Source organism: Salmo trutta, chromosome 32, assembly GCF_901001165.1.
Source record: "Salmo trutta chromosome 32, fSalTru1.1, whole genome shotgun sequence".
Taxonomy (NCBI): domain Eukaryota; kingdom Metazoa; phylum Chordata; class Actinopteri; order Salmoniformes; family Salmonidae; genus Salmo; species Salmo trutta.
In genome coordinates, this window is record NC_042988.1 from 14,244,344 (window position 1) to 14,268,348 (window position 24,005).

Below are 24,005 nucleotides of genomic sequence, written 5' to 3' on the forward strand. Positions count from 1 at the left end.
GTTTGGGTAATACAAAAGTTAAGTTACTGATTCCAATTTTGGACAGAAAACTTGTAACTAACATATTACATTTAGAAAGTAACCTACTCAACCCTGGGTACTAAGTAAAACAAATTAAAAGGTTTGTAATTGTCGTAGCAATATGACTACAACATTGACTTTAGCTTCCTGACGTGCATACAAAATGGGAGATTCTGTTTTGGGTGGATTTCTCCTTAAAAACATTGACTCATAGTTGCCCATGAGTTGTTTCTGAAGAAACAGAATACTCATAAACTGTTTTTGCAGGATTGTGGACTTCCCATGTGACACAGGATTTATATTTGGAAGCATTCCACTGATTTATCCAAAAGATGTTTTATATGAAAAGCACTTTATGTAACACACTGTCAGGTTACAGGGCTATGGAAACATGTGGTGAAGCAGTTTCAGTTTGTGTTAGTAGTCTGCTATGAAAGACTGGTATTCAGCAATATTGTCTCTGAGTAAGATGTAGGCTAGTTTGTTGCTATTAGACAAGGTGTCAAACATGTCTGATGTAATAGCATGGAGAATACTGTAACAGCCCCCCAAAAAAGCCCCAAAAAAGCCAAGGCTTTCGACTCTGTCAATCACCACATCCTCATCGGCAGACTCAATAGCCTTGGTTTCTCAAATGATTGTCTCGCCTGGTTCACCAACTACTTCTCTGATAGAGTTCAATGTGTCAAATCGGATGGCCTGTTGTCCGGGCCTCTGGCAGTCTCTGTGGGGGTGCCACATGGTTCAATTCTTGGGCCAATTATTTTCTCTGTATACATCAATGATGTCGCTCTTGCTGCTGGTGAGTCTCTGATCCACCTCTACGCAGACGATACCAATCTGTATACTTCTGGCCCTTCTTTGGACACTGTGTTAACAACCCTCCAGACGAGGTTCAATGCCATACAACTCTTCTTCCGTGGCCTCCAACTGCTCTTAAATACAAGTAAAACTAAATGCATGCTCTTCAACCGATCGCTGCCTGCCTGCACCTGCCCGCCCGTCCAGCATCACTACTCTGGACGGTTCTGACTTAGAATATGTGGACAACTACAAATACCTAGGTGTCTGGTTAGACTGTAAACTCTCCTTCCAGACTCACATCAAACATCTCCAATCCAAAGTTAAATCTAGAATTTGCTTCCTATTTCGCAACAAAGCAACCTTCACTCATGCTGCCAAACATACCTTTGTAAAACTGACCATCCTACTGATCCTCGACTTCGGCGATGTCATTTAAGAAATAGCCTCCAATAGCCTACTCAATAAACTGTATGCAGTCTATCACAGTGTCATCCATTTTGTCACCAAAGCCCCATATACTACCCACCACTGCGACCTGTACGCTCTCGTTGGCTGGCCCTTGCTTCATACTCGTCGCCAAACCCATTGGTTCCAGGTCATCTACAAGACCCTGCTAGGTAAAGTCCCCCCTTATCTCAGCTCACTGGTCACCATAGCAGCACCCACCTGTAGCACGCTCTCCAGCAGGTATATCTCTCTGGTCACCCCCAAAGCCAATTCCTCCTTTGGCCGTCTCTCCTTCCAGTTCTCTGCTGCCAATGACTGGAACGAACTACAAAAACTCTGAAACTGGAAACACTTATCTCCCTCACTAGCTTTAAGCACCAACTGTCAGAGCAGCTCACAGATCACTGCACCTGTACATAGCCCATCTATAATTTAGCCTAAACAACTACCTCTTCCCCTACTGTATTTATTTATTTATTTATTTTGCTCCTTTGTACCCCATTATTTCTATTTCTACTTTGCACTTTCTTCCACTACATATCTACCATTCCAGTGTTTACTTGCTATATTGTATTTACTTTGCCACCATGGCCTTTTTTGCCTTTACCTCCCTTATCTCACCTCATTTGCTCACATTGTATGTGGACTTATTTTTCTACTGTATTATTGACTGTATGTTTGTTTTACTCCATGTGTAACTCTGTGTTGTTGTATGTGTCGAACTGCTTTGCTTTATCTTGGCCAGGTCGCAATTGTAAATGAGAACTTGTTCTCAACTTGCCTACCTGGTTAAATAAAGGTGAAATAAAAAAAATATAAAAAAATAAACAGTGTCTAAAGTAGGATAAATGGCTTATCTTTTGGTTTGGGAATAGTATGGCTATGTTATGCACTATAATGATGTCATCAAATAAATGGAATGTGTATCATGAAAGGAGAGCACAATTGCCATGCCGTTTTTCATAAGTAGTAACTGTAACCAAATACAAGAACTAAAGCATTTTCACTAACAAGGCTAGATTACAAGCACATGTTTTTTTTTCTCAATGTGTGCTTTACAGTGTGTGCCTTTCTGGGTGACAGTTCTGTTTTCTTTTGTCTGGCACAAGCAGTAATGTATGTTTCCATGCCTGACATCATTGTGAGGATTCTTGGAAACCTTGTTACTTTTCCAAAGCTTTTAGGCAAATAGTGCCACCCATTACAACACCCACTGCCAGACACATTATTACACTTGGCCTAGGCCTACTTGTGAAACTGGGGAAATTACATTATAGGATAAATACAATTACATGATTTGAATGAAAAATATCTAAATACATTTTGATTAATAACAAAATGCAGATGTTTCTATCCTTGTTAGCCTATAGCCTGATCTTCATTTAGTTTGTGATCTGCACAGCACCAGCACATTTTTGATGTTCTTCAACGCTCACCCTTACATGGGCGGGACTTCCGTTCGAGACACGGGAACTTCCGTTCGGGAAAACAACATGGAAGTGAGAACGGATCTATTTCTTTTTGAGTTTGCAATTGCGACAGTCAGTCATAAGTACCCATGCATATTGGAAACGAACTAACACTTAGTTGTTCATCTAACCAGCTTTTTGCCAATGTAATTGCTTGTAGCTAGCTACTAGCTAACTCACATACCGATAACCGTAGGTAGCAGCTGTCTATAATGCTTCACAATAACATTAACGTTTGTTAGCGAGCTAATAGCTACTACTTAGCCCTTTCAGTTTGACAAATGCCAAAGGGTTTAGGCACTTTTCGGGGATAAATCCGTTATCGTGATGTAAAAATGTTTTACAAATAGGCAGACTCGATGTTGAGATTAAATAATTATTTACCGACCAGTTTCCAAGTAGCTATGCTAACTAGCTATCTGTGTGTCTCATGTTGAAATCTCTGCACCCACACAGTAACGTTACATGATTTGGCAGTGAGTGTACATGATGAATCGTCCCAAGCCTACAACGATCAGGCGGCCTAGTGCTGCAAAGCCCTCAGGTATGTACAGTATCTAGCTATGTGCACCCACTTTATCTAACTTTTGTCAAACATACAATAATATTACAAGTGTTTTTCTTCAAAATGTTGCCAATAGGTCACCCTCCTCCTGGAGATTTCATAGCATTGGGGTCAAAGAGTGGCGCAGAGTCCAAAGCACCTGCAGTTCTCCTTAAGCCAGCGTCCACCTTACCCACTGACCGTAAACGAGAGACTTCCTCGTCACTTCCATCCTCCTCTGGCCTGTCCGGCCTCGTGAAGCGCCCCAAGATCTCTACACCTCCTGTCAGTGCCCTAGGACGACTGGCTGATGTGGCAGCAGTGGACAAAAGGGCTATATCGCCGTCGATCAAGGAGCCCTCAGTGGTGCCCATAGAAGGTAGGAAACAGTATCAATTCAAATATTTTTTTCAGTGGAATAGGTACTGGTGAAACCTGTTTCTGTGATGTGCTGTGACTGTGCATATTATTAACACAATGGTTCTCTTGCAGTCCCCCCAGCAGTGCTCCTGGATGAGATTGAGAATGCAGAGCAGGATGGAAATGATGATCGCATTGAAGGGGTGCTCTGTGGAGCTGTCAAACAGCTGAAGATGAACCGGGCTAAACCTGACATAACACTATACCTCAGCCTCATGTTCCTGGCCAAGATTAAGCCCAATCTCTTCGCCACTGAAGGCATTATTGAGGTGAGATTTGAAACCCAACATTTTACAATCAGTTCCATACAATTGTTATACAGATTGGTTCATGACTTTCTCTATCTGTGCGCGGACAGGCCTTGTGCAGTCTCCTTCGCCGGGATGCCTCCATCAACTTCAAAGCAAAGGGCAACAGTCTGGTGTCTGTGCTAGCCTGCAACCTGCTGATGGCAGCCTATGAGGAGGATGAGAACTGGCCAGAGATCTTTGTCAAAGTGAGAACCACTCATCATTCCTATTGGATTTCTGTTTGTATTCTAGCTTCATTGTTACCACTGTTGTGCGCTCTCTAACATCCTCTTGTTCTTTTCAGGTGTACATTGAGGACTCTTTGGGGGAGCGAATTTGGGTAGACAGTTCCCATTGTAAGAATTTTGTGGACAATATCCAGACTGCCTTCAGTACCAAAATGCCCCCAAAGAGTATGCTGCTGCAGTTGCAGACTGACACTGGCCGCTCCGGTGGAGATATCAGTGCAGGTATAGTACTGTATGTACAGTTTAAGTCGGAAGTTTACATACACTTAGGTTGGAGTCATTACAACTCGTTTTTCAACCACTCTACACATTTCTTGTTAGCAAACTATAGTTTTGGCAAGTCGGTTAGGACGTTGACTTATTTATTCACATCTATGTATTTCAAGGCCTACCTTCAAACTCAGTCCCACTTTGCTTGACATCGTGGGGAAATCAGCCAAGACCTCATAAAATAAATTGTAGACCTCCACACATCTGGTTCATCCTTGGGAGCAATTTCCAAATGTCTGAAGGTCCCACGTTCATCTGTTCTAACAATAGTACGCAAATATAAACACCATGGGACCACGCAGCCGTCATACCACTCAGGAAGGAGACGCGTTCTGTTTCCTAGAGATGAACGTACTTTGGTGCAAAAAGTGCAAATCAATCCCAGAACAACAGCAAAGGACCATGTGAAGATGCTGGAGGAAACAGGTACAAAAGTATCTATATCCACAGTAAAACGAGTCCTATATCAACATAACCTGAAAGGCCGCTCAGCAAAGAAGAAGCCACTGCTCCAAAACCATCCATTAAAAAGGCAGACTACGGTTTGCAACTGCAAATGGGGACAAAGATGGTACTTTTTGGAGAAATGTCCTCTGGTCTGATGTAACCAAAATAGAACTGTTTGGCCATAATGACCATCGTTATATTTGGAGGAATAAGGGGGACGCTTGCAAACCGAAGAACACCATCCCAACCGTGAAGCACGGGGGTGGCAGCATCATGTTGTGGGTGTGCTTTGCAGCAGGAGGGACTAGTGCCCTTCACAAAATAGATGGCATCATGAGGAAGAAAAATGATGTGGATATATTGAAGCAACATCCCAAGACATCAGTCAGGAAGTTAAAGCTTGGTCGCAAATGGGTTTTCCAAATGGACAATGACCCCAACCATACTTCCAAAGTTGTGGCAAAATGGCTTAAGGACAACAAAGTCAAGGTATTGGAGTGGCCATCACAAAGCCCTGACTTCAAACCTATAGAAAATTTGTGGGCAGAACTGAAAAAGCGTGTGCGAGCAAGGAGGCCTACAAACCTGACTCAGTTACACCAGCTCTGTCAGGAGGAATGGGCCAAAATTCACCCAACTTATTGTGGGAAACTTGTGGAAGGCTATCTGAAACGTTTGACCCAAGTTAAACAATTTAAAGGCAATGCTACCAAATACTAATTGTGTATGTAAACTTCTGACCCACTGGGAATGTGATGAAAGAAAAAAAAGCTGAAATAAATCATTCTCTACTGTTTTTCTGACATTTCACTTTCTTAAAATAAAGTGGTGATTCTAACTGACCTAAGACAGGGAATTTTTACTAGTATTAAATGTCAGGAATTCTGAAAAACTGAGTTTAAAATGTATTTGGCTAAGGTGTATGTAAACTTCTGACTTCAACTGTATGTACCTACCGGTTTGTTCAGGTGTGAATCCTGTCACATTGGATTTGACTCTTAATCATTACTACGTCATTTAACATTGGGCGGTAGCCTAGCGGTTAAGAGCGTTGGGACAGTAACCAAAAGGTTGCTGGTTCGAATCCCCAAGCCGACTAGGTGAAAAGTCTGTCTGTGCCCTTGAGCAAGGCATTTAACCTTAATTGCTCTTCTGTGTCGCTCTGAATATGAGTGTCTGCTAAATGACTAAAATGTCAACTTTCCAGGGAGCAGTCCTCACCCCTCCACCCCAGATGAGGATGACAGCCAGACTGAATTGCTGATTGCTGAGGAGAAACTTAGTCCTGAAGATGATGGACAAGTTATGCCAAGGTATTTAGGCATAGGCTACTAAATATACAGTAGCAGTAATATGTTGATTGCCTGTCTATATTGTCTGTCTGCTTCTACTTAGACCGATCCGTTTATTGGACAGTTTGTGTTCATTCACTCTTCATCTCATCGTAGGTACGAGGAGCTGTCTGAGAGTGTGGAGGACTATGTTCTAGATGTCCTGAAGGACCAGTTGAACCGCAGGCAGCCCATGGACAATGTGTCCCGTAACCTGCTGCGTCTGCTCACTGCCACCTGTGGCTACAAGGAGGTGCGGCTTATGGCTGTGCAGAGGCTGGAGATGTGGCTGCAGAATCCAAAGGTGAGAGGAGGAGTAACACTCAGCTACACACATCACCTTCACTAGTTAACAGGAATCATCATTTCATTGGCAATCGTAGTCTAAAGTGGACATTAGAGCCATCTCCTTCCAGCCTCAAATCTAACATGTAAATGCATCTGTTTGCATGAAATGAAATCTGATAGTGAACTAGTGTTCTGTTATGTGTAATGAAGCCTTTTGTCTCTGCAGCTGACCCGTCCAGCTCAGGACCTTCTCATGTCTCTCTGTATGAACTGCAACTCCCATGGAGCGGATGACATGGAGGTGATCTCCAACCTCATCAAGATCCGCCTGAAACCTAAAGTCATCCTCAATCACTACATGCTCTGTGTCAGGTCTGCAGGTCCTCTCTTATGGCCATATGATTGTTTAGTTGGGATAGTCCCCTACATATGGTTTATAGATGTTCGACTAAGTACCTATTTTCATGTCCTCATTCTGGTTCAATCCAAACATCAACCCTAACAAGTTGTTGCATATCAACATAGTTGATGTGTTCAATGTTGTTAGTTTGAACATCCTATAGTGGACCATTTATATTTCAAAAGCCTTGGTGCAGAATGCTTTATTCATACACTTAACAGTGCTGTCTGGCCTTTGATTACCAGGGAGCTACTGAATGCACACAAAGACAACCTGGGAACTATGGTGAAGCTGGTGATCTTCAATGAGCTGTCCAATGCCAGGAACCCCAACAACATGCAAGTCCTTCACACACTGCTCCAGCACAGCCCAGAGCAGGCCCCTAAGGTGAGGGAGTATTCCATGCTGACAAGACAGCTGGGGGAAATAAATCAATTTGTTACTGTGGGGAAAGTAAATATATGTGGTTCACAGTCCTCGAAATGAAGGCTTGACCAGGGCAAATTAAAAAAATCTATATTAAAAATGAATGTCGGACAACCAGAATATAGATTTTAGTTGTCCGAATGGACAAGAAAAAAACCACAATATCAAACAATTGACATTGAGTAAATTGCCTATATTCCTATTTGCTAAAGTCTATTTCAATCAATATGTTATATTTAAACAAAGCAAGAGAACAATGTAGACAGAGCTAACGCCAACAGCGTCGTGATCGAGGTGTAAGAGTGACCAAAGCAGCACAAAATATCAATTTATATAGAGGACACTCCAGTGTCTTATTGTTATAGAAGCCCACATTTTCATTTGATATTAATATGACTTGCTAGATTTCTCCTGCCGTGTTATTTCATGATTGCAAAGTTTAGTTGCTTTTAAATAACTCCAAAACACGGGAGACCTAAGGTAATAATGAGAGAGATGAAAAATAATAGCAAGATATAAAGATCAAATGAGACATTTGAACAACCTTACAGTTGAATTATAAGACAGAAATGATGCATGCATGTGATGTTGGAGAAAAAAAATTGCGAACCAACTAATTGAATTATTATAAAGCATTAAGCCCAATTAAAGTTACGACGACTGTTTTCCAAACTATTCTAATAAAGTATTTAAATGTCCTAAAGTTGCAGCTTTTAAATGGGAATAGTTATGAAAGTCGGAGTCTATGCTATTCTCAATCACAGATTTATTTTAGGCCACGGAGTGAAATTGAGCAAACAATACCGAGATTGCAAAATTAATGGATTATGAGTCAAAAAAAGTTATGCTACAGCTGAGGAAAGCTTCTGAAAGAAATGATGCAGTGTGCGCAACCTACCTACAACGTGTATAGTAGCCTTGGCCTAATAAGAGAGGAAGATGAGGGAATATATGCGAATCAGTTTGTAATTATCCAGTTCTGAGGTAAGCAGAGTTGCTCTGGAGCCCATGATGATTAACAACCCATCACATGACGCAACAAGAACACCGCCAGCATGGCTCGTTGACTGTCACTCGCTCCATCTGCCCGCTCACAGACACACAGATGGCCAAATAGGCCTAGGCTACTACACATTTATTTGGTGCCACAGCTCCACCTGAGTGGAATAGGCTATTCGAAAAGATTTGTCTCCCTAAATATCTTTTGTCTATGTCACGATTTTGCTCGTCCCTCCTGTAGCATGTGATCCAAATGCTTAGCAGTCTTCAAGCCAGTATTAACCGTGCTACACACGGCTGTACCTGTCCTCTAATACAGGACTAGTGAAGGCCCAGTACACTACATTCATTTTTCAGGGGGTGCTGCAGCATCCTCAGCACCCCTACTTCCCGTTGTTATGCCCTTTTGACTGATGATGGTACAGACCTTTTTTGGGGGAAGGGGGGCATGTTGACAAGTGACTTCAGCTTTTGGATAATTAAAACATTTAATGTCAAGCCCGGGTTCAGAAATGGACCTGTATAAGCTTTATTGGCTTTGGATTGAAGTGCACGTTTTTTTTTCTCGGATTGATCGCACTTTTACTTTATTTTTAATAACTGAAACACAAGAAGGAGATGTTGTTTGGGAACCGCTTGTCTTAAAGCTGTCCTCTCCCTTCTGGTCCTCTCCTTAGTTCCTGGCCATGGTGTTCCAGGACCTGCTGACCAATAAGGATGATTACCTGCGTGCCTCTCGAGCGTTGCTGAGAGAGATCATCAAACAGACCAAGCACGAGATCAACTTCCAGTCCTTCTGCCTGGGTCTGATGCAGGAAAGGAAGGAGGCCACCTACGTCGACATGGAGTTCAAAGTGAGCTCATGATCTTTATATTACTCCCACCTTGTCTCGGTCTCCTGTACCATTAAATAACTCACCCCCTACCTAGTTATATGCCCTGTGCCTCTTCACCGATGAATAACTTCTATGTGTTCTCTGTGGATCTGAGCTCATGCTCTCTGTCTGTTTTCCACAGGAACGCTTTGTGATCCAGGTGACAGACCTGCTCACGTGCTCCATGATGTTGGGCATCACAGCTCAGGTCAAGGAGGCTGGCGTTGCATGGGACAAAGGAGAGAAGAAGAGTAAGTTCTTGCACTTCTCTGGTTGTTGTCGATGTGGGCATTTTGAACATCCCTTTTGTCTGTTTCAGATCTGGATGGTCTGAGATCCTTTCAGAATAATATCGCTGCCATTCAGAGGGATGCTGTGTGGTGGCTTCACACTGTTGTTCCCACTATTGCCAAAGTGCCATCCAAGGACTATATACATTGGTATGTGTTTGGGAGTTTTCATGATTGTTCAAAAAGATAAACATGGGGGAGCTAATAAACATCCTATAATAGTTACTTAAGATAATTATTCTACCCATGGAATGAAAATATACTTGTTTCTTTTCCCCAGTCTTCACAAGGTGCTTTTCACAGAGCAACCAGAGACCTACTACAAGTGGGACAACTGGCCCCCTGAGAGCGACAGAAAGTGAGCATCTCTTCCCAACCTTTGTTTTAGATTTGTTTTATTCATGGCTGTCTGTCCATCCCTGCTGTCTGTCCCTGCTGTCTCTTCCTGCTCCGTTGACATCACTTAAATGTTTTGCCTCCGCCAGTTTCTTCCTGCGGCTGTGCTCTGAAGTGCCTCTGCTGGAGGACACTCTGATGCGTATCCTGGTCATCGGACTGTCCCGTGACCTGCCCCTGGGCCCGGCCGACGCCATGGAGCTGGCGGACCACCTGGTGAAGAGGGCGGCCGGGGTCCAGTCTGATGGTACAACATCTGCAACAGCAATGGGTAAGCAGAGTTTACTTACAGTAGTTAACATTTTCATGAAAAGAGATGACGTTGAGGGAACTTTGTTTATTTGGCTTTACATCAAGAGGGAAATTTCGCTTGTTTCCTGGTTTTGCTTTTGTAGATCTGGATGTGTTGAGAGTGGAGCGGATCCAGCTGATTGACGCGGTGCTGAACCTGTGCACCTACCACCACCCAGAGAACATCCAGCTGCCAGCGGGGTACGCTGCTCTCTTTTACTGTAATTCATCAACTTGCCAGCCAGCTTTGAGTTGATGTTCGTTTTCTGTAAATAACACATTTGATATTTTTCAAGCTATACTCCTCCGAACCTGGCGATAGCCACACTCTACTGGAAAGCGTGGCTCCTGCTACTTGTGGTGGCCGCTTTCAATCCACAGCAAATAGGTATGAGTCTCAATCACGTTTCCCTACAAATCATCAGTGTCTATATATTAGAACCTTAGCCACAGGTTTTACCTTTTGTTACAATCAACCACGTATTTCTCTCCAGGCTTGGCTGCCTGGGACGGCTATCCCACACTGAAAATGCTCATGGAGATGGTCATGACAAAGTAAGTGACAAGTATGAAACGTTTATCAGTTTAAACCCAACACATACCAGACTAACTACTCAACAAACCTTATCTTTCTCCTCCCCCTTTTTCCTGCTTGGCAGTAACTACTCCTACCCTCCATGCACGGTCGCTGATGAGGAGACCAAGACAGAGATGATCAACAGGGAGCTGCAGGTGTCCCAGAGAGAGAAGCAGGAGATCCTGGCCTTCGAGAGCCACCTGGCGGCTGCCTCCACCAAGCAGACCATCACAGAGAGCAACAGCCTGCTGCTGTCCCAGCTCACCAGTCTGGACCCACAGTAAGACTCTTGCTTTATACCTGCACCTTGTAGACTACTTTTAGGGACTGTTCCTAGACGCAGATTAAGTCTAGTCCTAGACTTTTAAAAAAAACATACTAAATGGACAATCTCCATTGAATGGTCTTTTTAAGGCCACAACTAGGGTTAATCTGGGTCTGGGAAACTGACCCATTTTCATTCATTTGATAATAAGTGGTAATCTTACTTGTTTCTTTTTTCTAGGGGCCCCCCTCGCAAACCCCCACCCGCAGTCCAGGAGCAGGTGAAGAGCCTTAACCAGTCCCTTCGCCTGGGTCACCTCCTCTGTCGCTCTCGCAACCCTGACTTCCTGCTCAACATCATCCAGAGACAGGTAAACAAGAGCACATCCTCTCTCGCCATAGAAAGTATTCTCTGGGAGGAACTCAACAACTGTGTTCTATGTTTTCCCCAGGCCTCCTCTCAGTCAATGCCCTGGCTGGCTGACCTGGTGCAGTCCAGTGAGGGGTCCTTGGACGTGCTGCCCGTGCAGTGCCTGTGTGAATTCCTGCTTCACGATGCTGCAGATGACAACTTGCCCATCGAGGATGACGAGGAAGGAGAGAGCAAAGAGCAGAGAGCCAAGAAAAGACAAGTATGCTGCCATTAACAGCTATCATATTTTTGTTTGTTCTGAATGGCTTTTGTGGTCAGAGAAATCACTGACTCCAGCATCTCAAAGGATACACTTGTCATGTTTTATTTAATCCACACAAACCAACAAATGCCATTTCGTCTCTTGTCTCTCTCGCTACACCAGAGGCAACAAAAGCAGAGGCAGCTCCTTGGGCGGCTGCAGGATCTGCTGTTGGGTCCTAAAGCTGACGAACAGACCACGTGTGAGGTGTTGGACTACTTCCTGCGGCGCCTCAGCTCTTCTCAAGTGGCATCAAGAGTCCTGGCTATGAAGGTACATTATAAGAGACAGGACACGCACTAATATGAGTGTTTCATTGATTTGCTGAGGAGATGTATTCATCTACTTTGGTTGTTCTGCTGTTGTTCAGGGTCTGTCTCTGGTGCTGACTGAGGGGGGTCTGAAGGATGGAGAGGAGAGGGACCAGCCCATGGAGGAGGACTCCAGAGATGCTGAGCTCCTGCCAGGGTACCAGTGGCTCCTGCAGGACCTCCCCAAGCTGCCCTTGTTCGACAGCGTCCGGGGCATGACCTCCACCGCTCTGCAGCAGGTCAGTGGGGAACTGGTCTAGATCGTTCATACCAATGTGAACCGTATTTAGCCTCATTGTCAGGTTGTAGCTGACAGTTTTTTTCCGCTGAAGGGATGTGGTAAGAATGTGTGTTGTGTTTCTGTTCTTTCCCAGGCCATCCACATGGAGACAGACCCACAGACCATCAGCGCCTACCTCATCTACCTGTCCCAGCATGCACCAGTGGAGGAGCAGGCGTCTCACAATGACCTCGCTCTGGTAGTCCTGACACCTCTTATCCTCAGTCATACATCCTATTATTTACCTGAGTTGTGTGTTCAGTCGAGCACCCTGTAGCAAAATGTTTTGCACAGAGAACTAAAGTCTGTGTTCTTATTGAACAAGTTCAGGTAGTTTCAAAATGTTTTCTTCCCTATTGAACATGACCCTGTATTGCCTTCATAGTTAGATACTGAGGTGGGTTTGATTTGGGATCCTCTAGGATGTGGCCCGTCTGATTGTCGAGCGCTCCACCATCATGAACAGCCTGTTCTCCAAGTACTCCTGCCGGCCCGAGTCAGACGCTGTGCTCTCAGCCCTCATCTCCATCTTCTCCAGCTACATCAGGAGGATGAGGAAGACCAAAGAGGGAGAGGACCTTTACAGCTGGGTGAGGATTGGATCATTACTGGGAGGGACTGGGGGTAACCTCACATTTTCTACATCTAAATGGAAGATGGTTTCAGACTGATGGTTTCATATTGGTAGACCCTTAGCGATCATTTCAACTAGAGGTGCTTGCTGTCAATACAGTTGTCACTGAAATTAAATTACACCTTTGACCCTTTCTATTGAACTCTATAGTCAGAATCTCAGGACCAGGTGTTTCTGCGTTGGACCACAGGGGAGACAGCCACCATGCACATTCTGGTGGTCCATGCGATGGTCATTCTCCTGACGCTCGGGCCACCCAAAGGTTTGTATCTCTGAATACCACACTTGTTGTTACAAACATGGCCTGTCTACTCTACCTCAGTGTCTGTTTCAGTGTATAGTATGATTCATGTGTCTCTGTTTTCAGAGGAGAGTGACTTCTTCAACCTCCTGGACATCTGGTTCCCTGACAAGAAACCCCTCCCCACCGCCTTCCTGGTGGACACCTCCGAGGAGGCCCTGCTGCTACCTGATTGGTTGAAGCTGAGGATGATCCGGTCAGAGGTTTCACGATTGGTGGATGCAGGTACGAGTCCAAACACATTAAATACATGCAGGTAGAACGGTATATGGTTTAGGTCTAACAGAATACAATACGACCGTATATAAAAAAATATATAATTCTGGTATTTATGATACAATGTCTGTCCTCTGCAGCGCTGCAGGATCTGGAGCCCCAGCAGCTGCTGCTGTTTGTCCAGTCGTTTGGCATCCCCGTGTCCAGTATGAGTAAACTGCTGCAGTACCTGGACCAGGCTGTATCCCACGACTCTCAGACACTGGAACAGAACATCATGGACAAGAGTGAGAGAGCTTGACCACAAACTATCCCACTACACTATATCTATTTCACGTGGATGTTTGCCTCAGTCATGTAGCTAGTGCTCATATAATTTATTCCTAAAGATTTTGTGTCTAAGTCTGACTATTTAGTGCTGACGGTATATTGTCTATTCCTGATGTTTCTGTATGTCCTGTGCTACAGACTACATGGCTCATCTGGTGGAGGTGCAGCATGAGCGCGGCGCCACAGGGGGGCACACTTTCCACGGGTTGCTCAGCTCCTCTCTCCCTCCTCGCAGAGGTCAGTCAGGGAAAGTGGGATACCTAGTCAGTGATTCAACTGAAATGTGTCTTTCGCATTTAACCCAATCCCTCTCAATCAGAGAGGTGCGGGGGCTGCCTTAATCGACATCCACGTCTTTGGCGCCCGGGGAACAATGGGTTAACTGCCTTGCTCAGGGGCAGAATGATAGATTTGTACTTTGTCAGCTCGGGATTCGATCCAGCAACCTTTCAGTTACTGGCCCAACGCTCCTACCCGCAAGGCTACCTGCCTCCCCATACAGTCTCTTATTACTACTATGTGATTACATTTGTTTATGCCTCTCTGTGTTACCTTTCTTATAAAAGTTTTGGAACAGCCCAGTAAAAACACAGTTTTGGTATTTTGAGTCCATACCTGTCAATAACCTTACAGATAGTACTGAGGTGAACAGAGCCAAAGTTACCGTGGAAACTCCTAGTGGCTCCTTGAAGATGAGAGCCAATCAGATCCCAGTGATTGGGCCTGAGGATGACCTCACCGGCATGTTGCTTCAGGTAGGACTGTATCTCTGCCTGGAGATTGATGACACATTAATACCTGTCTGAAGTCATTTTGAAGTTTGTAGAGCAAATAATTTTTTCTCTCTGATTTCATCAAACATTTCTTGTAGTTTGTCTGATAAAACAGACGCACAAGGCTTTTTTAATCATACCTGCACAAGGCTTTTTTAATCATACCTGCACAAGGCTTTTTTAATCATACCTGCATAAGTAGCCTACAGTGAAGGGATTGATTATCCTAGCTGACAGAGTTGTTTGATTAGTACTGTAGTCAGATCTACCACCTGTTTTTCAGAGTGCTGACTGAGGGTCTAACATTTCTGGCTTTGTCTCCACAGATGTTCCCTCTGAAGGTGGACCACCGCAGGCCCAGTCCCCCTCCCCGGCCCCTCTCCCTGGCCCTGCAGCAGGCTCTGGCCCAAGAGCTGGTGCGTGCCAGACAGGGGGGGCACCCCCAGCAGGGTGGGGTGGCAGTGCGTCTCCTACAGGCCCTGGCTGCCCTGCTCAGCTCTGCCCACGCCGGGGCCCTCGTCATGGCCATGAACCGCTGCCACGCCCTGTCCTGCCCCATGCTGCGCCAGCTGCACCTCTACCAGGTATGATTGATTTACTCTGCTGTCCTTCTAAACAGTGCTGCATCTCTGTCTCTCTCTGTAGCCTATATATGTATGTTTCATCAGTCACCACTACGACAGAATACATGCATGTCTGTCATTACACCAAACAGATGTGAATGTATTGGGTTGTATTTTTCTCCTTCTCTCTGTCTTCCTCCATCTCTTCTACTCAGCGGCTGGTTTCGCAGGACGTGGCCTTTTCCTCTCTCTTCTTCAAGGCTGTCATGGAGATGATGACATGGTTGGAGAACCCGGCTGTGGAGGCGGGGCCGCTGCGGGCCTTGCTCAAGTCCTTCGCTGGACAGTATTCCCAGAAGCACCGGCTCACTGATGGTGGGTGCTCCTTATCATGTCCTTGGCTGCGTACAGAATTATACCCCATTGCACATATACAGTTGAAGTCGGAAGTTTACATACACCTCAGTTTTTCACAATTCCTGACATTTAATCCTTGTAGAAATTCCCTGCCTTAGGTCAGTTAGGATCACCACTTTATTTTAAGAATGTGAAGTAGTAGAGAGAATGATTTATTTCAGCTTTTATTTCTTTCATCACATTCCCAGTGGGTCAGAAGTTTACATACACTCAATTAGTATTTGGTAGCATTGCCTTTAAATTGTTTAACTTGGGTCAAACGTTTTAGGTAGTCTTCCACAAGCTTCCCACAATAAATTGGGTGAATTTTGGCCCATTCCTCCTGACAGAGCTGGTGTAACTGAGTCAGGTTTGTAGGACTCCTTGCTCACACATGCATTTTGAGTTCTGCCCACATATTTTCTATAGGATTGAGGTCAGGGCTTTGTGATGGCCACTCCAATACCTTGACTTTGTTGTCCTTAAGCCATTTTGCCACAACTTTGGAAGTATGGTTGGGGTCATTGTCCATTTGGAAGACCCATTTGCGACCAAGCTTTAACTTCCTGACTGATGTCTTGAGATGTTGCTTCAATATATCCACATCATTTTTCTTCCTCATGATGCCATCTATGTTGTGAAGTGCACCAGTCCCTCCTGCAGCAAAGCACCCCCACAACATGATGCTGCCACCCCCGTGCTTCACGGTTGGGATGGTGTACTTCGGCTTGCAAGCCTCCCCCTTTTTCCTCCAAATATAACGATGGTCATTATGACCGAACAGATCTATTTTTGTTTCATCAGACCAGAGGACATTTCTCCAAAAAGTACGATCTTTGTCCCCATGTGTAGTTGCAAACCGTAGTCTGGCTTTTCTATGGTGGTTTTGGAGCAGTGGCTTCTTCCTTGCTGAGCGGCCTTTCAGTTTATGTCGATATAGGACTCGTTTTACTGTGGATATAGATACTTTTGTACCTGTTTCCTCCAGCATCTTCACAAGGTCCTTTGCTGTTGGTCTGGGATTAATTTGCACTTGTTGCACCAATGTACGTTAATCTCTAGGAGACAGAATGCGTCTCCTTGCTGAGCGGTATGACAGCTGCGTGGTCCCATGGTGTTTATACTTGCGTATAAGATGAACGTAGTACCTTCACGCATTTGGAAATAGCTCCCAAGGATGAACCAGACTTGTGGAGGTCTACAATTTTTTTTTTTCTGAGGTCTTGGCTGATTTCTTTTGATTTTCCCATAATGTCAAGCAAAGAGGCACTGAGTTTGAAGGTAGGCCTAGAAATACATCTACAGGTACACCTCCAATTGACTCAAATGATGTCAATTAGCCTATCAGAAGCTTCTAAAGCCATGACATAATTTTATGGAATTTTCCAAGCTGTTTAAAGGCACAGTCAACTTAGTGTATGTAAACTTCTGACCTACTGGAATTGTGATACAGTGAATTATATGTGAAATAATCTGTCTGTAAACAATTGTTGGAAAAATGTCTTGTGTCATGCACAAAGTAGATGTCCTAACCGACTTGCCAAAACTATAGTTTGTTAACAAGAAATGTTGTGGAGTGGTTGTAAAACGAGTTGTAATGACTCCAACCTAAGTTTATGGAAACTTCTGACTTTAACTGGATATATTTATGATACAGACACACATACTTGGGCCTAGTCACAGATAGTCAGGTAATCGACTGTTAACGGTGTGATGATAACTGATTATGCCTATCCTCTGCAGTTCGTACAGGCTTCCTCCACCTGGCTGAGGCCCTGGCTTATCGGAGGGACTCCGAGGTGGCCGTGAGGGCCATAATCGCCACACTGAAGGCAGGGGAGAGATGTAACGCAGAGCCGGAACTGATAGGCAAAGGTATGGTACTTTAGTGTGTCGTTCACTCTCTCTCAGGCTAGAACATCAACTATCCTCACTATTTCTGCCCCAGTTTGGATGTCGTGGCTGACGTTACTCAATTTCCCCCGATCTGTTTCTTTCATTGCCGCCTCTGAGTCTCTGTTTTTCCTTTGTTGACCTGTTCCTTTATGAGTTTATAAGCTCTTCTCTGAAACCAAACCAGACCAGCGGCTTCCAGTTTGTTTATGTCCAATATAGGCTCAGGTCTCCATCAAGCCCAGATGAAGGATGTTTTGACTTTAAACTGGTTGCGGCCAAGCTGGTGATCTAGGTTACGCATAAATGCCATAATGGTAGTTGGTAGTTCATAGTTTTGGTGGTTTTTGGCTTGCCACTACAGTGTTTTATTTTTCCTCTGAATCACAAGATTTTTCCTGAGCTCAGCATCATGGCCAGGTTCGGGTTTTGTTTTACTTCTGAATGTTCCGCCGTAGCTGAGGGAACGGCACAACCATCACATGACAGCTCGTAACACTCAGTACTGTTTGTTGTTCCCAGTGTTACAGGGGCTAGTGGAGGGGAAGTCTCCGTATTTGGAGGAACTGCTGGCCTTGCTAATGACTATTGGAACAGAGTCGGGGACCGGCTCTACCACCGCAGGCCCTGTTGCCATGGTGATAGCACTGCTTCTCCAGGAGACTGAAGAGCAAGCTGTGAAAATGGAGGTGGATACAAACAAGTAAGCATGTAAATTCTATCACGCCTAAATTATTCAAGACATGTATTTTTGCCCTTACTCAAACAACAACATACAAATCTGGTTAACTGTGGCATTGATCTCATAGAGAACATTTTGTTTGTCTGTTTATGGCTTTATGTGCTTTGTAATGCCTTACAATAGTAATATTTCTATGTTTAATAATCAGTGCTTTGTTTGACTGAGGGATTGTATAGATTCATCATTCATGTAGCCCGACTTTGAGCCTGTCAATCTGTTCACTTCCCTTTCAGCAGCAGCTCTGAGGTGACAAAGACTGGGTCCAGTTCAGGGCTGCTTGTTGATTGGCTGGGACTTCTTGACCCTGAGGTCACATCTGTGTGTCCAGACCTTCAGCGGAAGCTGCTCTTTGCTCTCAACAAGGTAATATCAGCGTGTGTGTGTGTGTGTGTGTGTGTGTGTGTGTGTGTGTGCTTCACCACCTTACTTCATGTGGTTTATTCCAGGGTAAAGGAACTCCATCCTACAGACCATACCTTCTGGCATTGCTGACCCATCAGTCCAACTGGACAACTCTTCATCAGTGCATCAGTGCTCTTCTCAGCAAGCAGCAAGACCAGCGGTCAGTCAGTATATCAATCCCAAATCATTACCTTCAGCAGTAGTAGTCACACTGACAGTGTTTCCCAAATAGTGAGAGTTGTATTGTAATATTCTGTAATGGTGTTGTGTATGCTGTTCTCCAGACTGGACCCATCTTCTGCTCTGGACTTCCTGTGGGCCTGCAGTCACATCCCTCGTATCTGGCAGGGCCGGGACCAGAAGACCCCACAGGTAGCACAGTACACCAGTTTAGCCGTCACATGACACAAACCAGAGAACATTGTTCCCCCTCAGCCTGACTCTCTCCCTCTCTCCAGAAACAGACAGATACGTTTGTCCTGCGGTTGAACCCGGAGGAGCTTATCAGTCTGGTGGACCTCATCATGTCAGAGTCTGAGCTCCACAGCCGCGGCGACTCCTCTCCCCCTGCCAACGCCCCCGGCAACGCCAAGAGCACCCTGGACCACACCTCCTGCTCCCTCATCCAGTCACGGCTGCCCCTGCTCCACAGCTGTTGCCATGGTGACCTGGAGAGAGTGAAGAAAGTCTCGGAATACCTCATCAACTGCACAAAGAAATGGGGAGACAGGTATGGGTGGGTTGTTGGCTCTTGGACTGACATACTTAGTCAGGCTTGTCCAATGGGAATGTAATACTATTTACAGGGTGATATGTGATCTACTTTAGACAGAGACGCCTTCTCTCTCTCTCTCTCTCTCAATACCCCATCTGTTCCTTCAGCAACAGCAGACATGACACTCCATAATATTTTGGTCCCATAAGGTTCACTAAAGTGCCCACAGTTCATTTAGTTAGACATATTTTTCACCCTCCTTAATTAGCCCCAGTATTGAACTTGGTCTTTGGCCTCTTTTAAACTGAGCTGATAAACTTGGGGCCATATCACTAGATTACCCCCAGACGGAACAGATGAAATTCACAGACTGAATGTTCTGTCAGACACAACGCTGTGTGGACCAGGGGAAAGGCGATAATTAGGTCTATTGGTGTGAAATGAAAAGGAGCAGAAGTCGTGTGTTCTGTGATCTCTTTAAAAGCTCAGTGTATTATAATAAAGCCAAGAGGATTAGGGCTGCAGCTCTAAACGTGCTGCCTGTGTTGTGGATTCCTGCTCCGACTTAGCTGCCTGTCAGAAATCAGGGTGCAACTTCTCTTTGTGGAAGCCAAACCTTCTTTCATGAGTCTGCCTCTGGTTATTAAACCAATTTTAATGGGGAAACTCTGGCCAAGGTCAAGCAGCAAAATTATCTATCCAATTACAATATTTTTATGCACAGCTAAGCTGTCTTGTACAAATAGTTGCGACTGAAAACATGGGTTGCTTAAAACCCATCTTACAAAGCAGACTGTGTTTGGCCTTGTGTGGGATAAACATTTCCCTGTGTGATAGGCATTCTCCTCACAGCCTCTTCTTTTAAGGCTCATCGCTAGATTAGCTGGTGTTTATCCCAATTACATGATGGTTGTTGAAGAGACAGTGGAATCGGACTCTTGGTCAAGGTTGTTGCTGTTTATGGAAAACACCGCCAGTGATGACCAGTGAATACAAATCCTGTTGATTCGTAGACGGTCTGACATGTATGAGCCAACTAACTAGGCCTACATCAGACGAGACCATTGTAGTAGGAGACCATTGTGACTGTCTGCTGTGTGGAAACTGTTGTCTGGTGTTTGCTAGCTGACTCCATTGTGTGTTCCTTAGTGTGATGAGTAAGCGGTGCCAGAACCTCCTGCTCCAGCTCTACCTGCACTTCCCAGAGGTCATCCAGCACGTGACCTTACCTGACGCCACCCTGAGCAGTGAGGGGGCCGCCGACGGCACCACATGCAAGGTAGACTAGACCTTCAGCTGGCTGTCTCTTAACTGTTTCTCAAAGCCATTGGCTGACACAGAAGCCGTCATAGAGGTCTTAAGGACTGATGTGTGATCCCTCCCTCTCAGCACGACGTCCTGGTTCACCGTCTGGTCACGTTGCTAGGCGATACGGGAGACACAAAGTCGGCTGAGAACCGGATGTCAGACGCTAACCTGGCCTGCAGGAAGCTGGCTGTGTCCCACCCGGTCCTCCTCCTCAGGTGAACACCATGTTCATTACAAACTTAGTGTTGGACATATGAATTCATGCACCTCTTATGGTAGATTGTAGCTCCATAGCTACCTTCACTGATGTGATTTAAAATCACTCTGTGAATGTTTTTGTTCTCACCTTTGCTGTAGTAAGGTGGAACGTCTGGAGAATGATCACAGCTTACCTTTCTAAACTTTCCAGACACTTGCCGATGATCGGAGCGCTTCTCCACGGACGCATCCACCTCAACTTCCAGGAGTTCCGGAGCCAGAACCACCTGACATTCTTCAGCAACGTGCTGGCCATCCTGGAGCTGCTGCAGCCGTTGGTGTTCCACGGTGGACACCAGAGGGCGCTGCAGGACTGCCTGCTCTCCTTCATGAAGATCCTGCAGGTGAGGGAATGAACACGGAACGCACTCACAGATCAGCAACCGGGTTTTCCAGTTGGTTTGGTGACATTTGCTTGTGTTTTTCTTTTTAGCGTTTCAGAGTTTTATATGGCTTCTCATAGGCGGGGAAAGAATAGATTGTTGCCACTGTTAACAGCTGTGGTTGGCTGGATATCTTGACTAGATCTAATGTGTTTTCACAGAACAGTAGTATTTCCACAAGGTCAACTGCTTTGTGCATTAAAATAACTATCTTACTGATCATGGAGTTAATAACGTTGTGGTCCATATTCCCTGCAGAACCTCAGGAGACCTCGTATGCATCCGTTGGCCGTCTTCAGTAAATATGTGCAGTTCATTCAGAAGTACATTACCCACGATGCAGCAACAGCCATTCCCTATCTACAGAAGCATTCCGATATCCTACAGTAAGTCATTGAACTGGGTTTTTAAAAAATGATTATTGAGACATTAGGGTTGGCGACACCATTGCATTAATGTTAGTTGTTATTTCACATTGTGTGGAGCAGCGAAGGAGTGACTTGTTTTTCTCTGTTTGTCCCGCTAGGGGGCTCTCATCAGAGCACCCTGACCTGCTGCTCAAGTCCCTGCTGGCTGGCCTCACCCTGCCTGTGAAGACTGGCTCCTCTGACAGCTCTGCAGAGGACAGAGATGGTACGCTTATCCGCTCATAAAAACTTTGCCTTGAATGAAAAACATAAGTGAATCAGAACACATCAACAATTTGGCAAATGAAAAAAATATAGAATATATTAAATACACATTTTGACTGCATACAGATACATACAAATCAACCATCTCACTAAATGTGGTGTTTTTGACATGTCTCTGGGTTTCCTCCTAGCAGATGAGTCGTCCTCTGGTTCCCTGCCCATGGTCAGTATCTCAGCCTCCGTTCCACTGACTGCAGCTGACATGACCAAGTACCTGAAGAAGATCTCCAGGGGAGAAGCCATAGAAGGTCATTACGTATAATACACTCTCGGGTCAGTTTAACACGTAACTTCAGGGATTTTGCTGAACTTTACCAACATTTTGCTCCCCTCTGTGTTTCAGATGTGCTGGAAGTTCTGACCGAGGTGGAGGACAAGTCCAAGAGGAATCCTGAGATCATCCAGTACTTCACTGTAAGCTCGCCTTCTAATAACACACCTTTTATTATGAACAAATAATCCCCCAACACACACTCTGCTGCACCACTCTGTACAGTATAAGGTAACAGGTTTTCATTTCCTTCCCTGCCCTCAGAATGACCTGCAGAGACTGATGAGTTCTACTGAGGAGTTGTGTCGTAACATGGCCTTCAGCCTGGCCCTGCGCTGCATCCAGAACAGCCCGTGGTAAGATCAGAATGCTGACACCTCTAGGATTTCTCTGCTTATTTTTATAGGAATCTAGAGAGCGAGCGCGCCAGTTGTCTGGCTGGATATTAATTTATTGATGCGTTGTCTAGGAATGTTTAGCTGCAAATGCTGCTGTAGTGGTACCTGTAAGGTGTTGTCTCAGTTGTCTTTCATGTAAAATAATGTTTCCTTAAAGTTGTGTGTCCTAAGTAAGAATTGTGTTTTTTTTTTCGGTGGTGCTGCAGCACTGCAGCAGACTTCCTGCCCACCTTCATGTACTGTATGGGCAGCGGGAACTTTGACGTGGTGCAGACAGCGCTTAGGAACCTGCCAGAATACGTGCTGCTCTGTCAAGGTATGATTGTCCTAACTTCTCAGCACTACACAGCTTCTGTGCTTGGTCCTTATTATGGATCTAAACTCGCAAGTTGGAAAGTAAGCTGTTCTGTGTTTTCAAGATGTTTAAGGATTCATGCTCAAAGCAAACATGTTTTTTGGTTTTGTTTCATTGTGCTTTTCTCCTCAGAGCATGCAGACATCTTACTCCACAAGGCCTTCTTAGTGGGGATCTATGGGCAGATTGACACCAGCTCTATGATCTCTGAGTCCATGAAGGTCCTGCACATGGAGGCAACAACATGAGGACCCGGGGGTGCAAGTCCTTCTCCTCTGACGGGAGGCCGTGTCACCATAACGTTTTTGTATTGTAGATTTAAACTCGTGTCATACACAACTGCTCTGTTCTTTTTAGCCATTTGGTCATTTCATCAGGATTTATGGATTGATACGAACTGATTTTTTGATTCAAAGGTAATATCGAAGTGTTCAAAAGATGGTGATAATGATTATTGTAAAAAAATTAAAAATAATAATAATAAATTCACTCATGGTTGTTTTGCAGTGGTAGTGTTTCTATTATTTTTTGAAATAATGAATACTGCCTATCTATCAACCACTGTCAGAAATTGAAACTTTTGAAATTATGGATTTTTGTCTCAAATATAATAGGAATAACATCACATAAAACCACAGTGCCATATGACGTCTTTTCTGTTGCTTCTAACCTCAGAGTTCACACTATAATGGTGTCTGTGCTGCATTTTTAAACATTTAAAAGAAGTCAGTTACCAGCTGAAATTGTGGAGCATAATCTTTGGAATTTCAGCCGAACTAATTATTGCTTTTGGGCATCAAAATTTCACCACCTCAAACAAGAGAACCGGAGCAACAGTTAATAGAGCAAGACCCTGTTGCCTTCATATTTCATTCCATGCATTCTCTGAGCCAGATCATGTTTGAAATGGCTGTCATAGTTATGCACTCTTTTCACTGGGGCGTAGAAGACAAATTAAAGGCATGCGATGGAAACCAATTTGCCATGAAAGTGTGAGTTGTTTTGCCCAGTGC

At 44.7% G+C, this 24,005-nt stretch overlaps 1 protein-coding gene across 5 annotated transcripts; it reads left to right on the plus strand.

The window, feature by feature from the left end:
• The first annotated feature begins 2,735 nt into the window (after positions 1-2,735).
• On the plus strand, positions 2,736-23,498 carry ints1 (integrator complex subunit 1). 5 transcript variants are annotated; one of them, XM_029727708.1, is made up of 48 exons: positions 2,736-2,771; positions 3,198-3,285; positions 3,383-3,664; positions 3,778-3,974; positions 4,064-4,201; positions 4,300-4,465; positions 6,168-6,273; positions 6,409-6,595; positions 6,806-6,951; positions 7,225-7,366; positions 9,082-9,258; positions 9,422-9,530; positions 9,599-9,719; positions 9,850-9,927; positions 10,055-10,236; positions 10,361-10,457; positions 10,553-10,644; positions 10,751-10,811; positions 10,916-11,113; positions 11,339-11,468; positions 11,550-11,729; positions 11,895-12,044; positions 12,142-12,321; positions 12,457-12,561; positions 12,785-12,952; positions 13,147-13,258; positions 13,364-13,522; positions 13,654-13,800; positions 13,982-14,080; positions 14,477-14,598; positions 14,943-15,200; positions 15,395-15,554; positions 17,319-17,450; positions 17,991-18,171; positions 18,444-18,573; positions 18,657-18,772; positions 18,897-18,984; positions 19,071-19,342; positions 20,477-20,606; positions 20,717-20,850; positions 21,045-21,237; positions 21,535-21,662; positions 21,803-21,909; positions 22,100-22,216; positions 22,312-22,382; positions 22,504-22,595; positions 22,844-22,953; positions 23,125-23,288. In XM_029727708.1, the coding sequence occupies exons 2-48, from the start codon at positions 3,228-3,230 to the stop codon at positions 23,238-23,240; spliced, it is 6,624 nt and encodes a 2,207-aa protein (XP_029583568.1). In that variant the 5' UTR covers positions 2,736-2,771; positions 3,198-3,227; the 3' UTR covers positions 23,241-23,288. The 5 variants fall into 5 exon arrangements, with proteins under 5 accessions (XP_029583568.1, XP_029583569.1, XP_029583570.1 ...); XM_029727709.1 differs by lacking the exon at positions 2,736-2,771 and adding an exon at positions 2,820-2,933 and having other exon boundaries at positions 23,125-23,498; XM_029727710.1 differs by lacking the exon at positions 2,736-2,771 and adding an exon at positions 2,820-2,933 and having other exon boundaries at positions 22,103-22,216.
• The last annotated feature ends 507 nt before the right edge of the window (positions 23,499-24,005 follow it).

What these genes read in the sequence shown, in the direction of transcription:
- ints1 (XM_029727708.1), top strand. Translation starts at nt 3,228, where the DNA reads ATGATGAATCGTCCCAAGCCTACAACGATCAGGCGGCCTAGTGCTGCA. An exon ending in CAGGGGAGAAGCCATAGAAG is followed by an intron (nt 22,217 to 22,311) that starts GTCATTACGTAT and finishes TCTGTGTTTCAG; the next exon opens with ATGTGCTGGAAGTTCTGACC. An exon ending in AGATCATCCAGTACTTCACT is followed by an intron (nt 22,383 to 22,503) that starts GTAAGCTCGCCT and finishes CCCTGCCCTCAG; the next exon opens with AATGACCTGCAGAGACTGAT.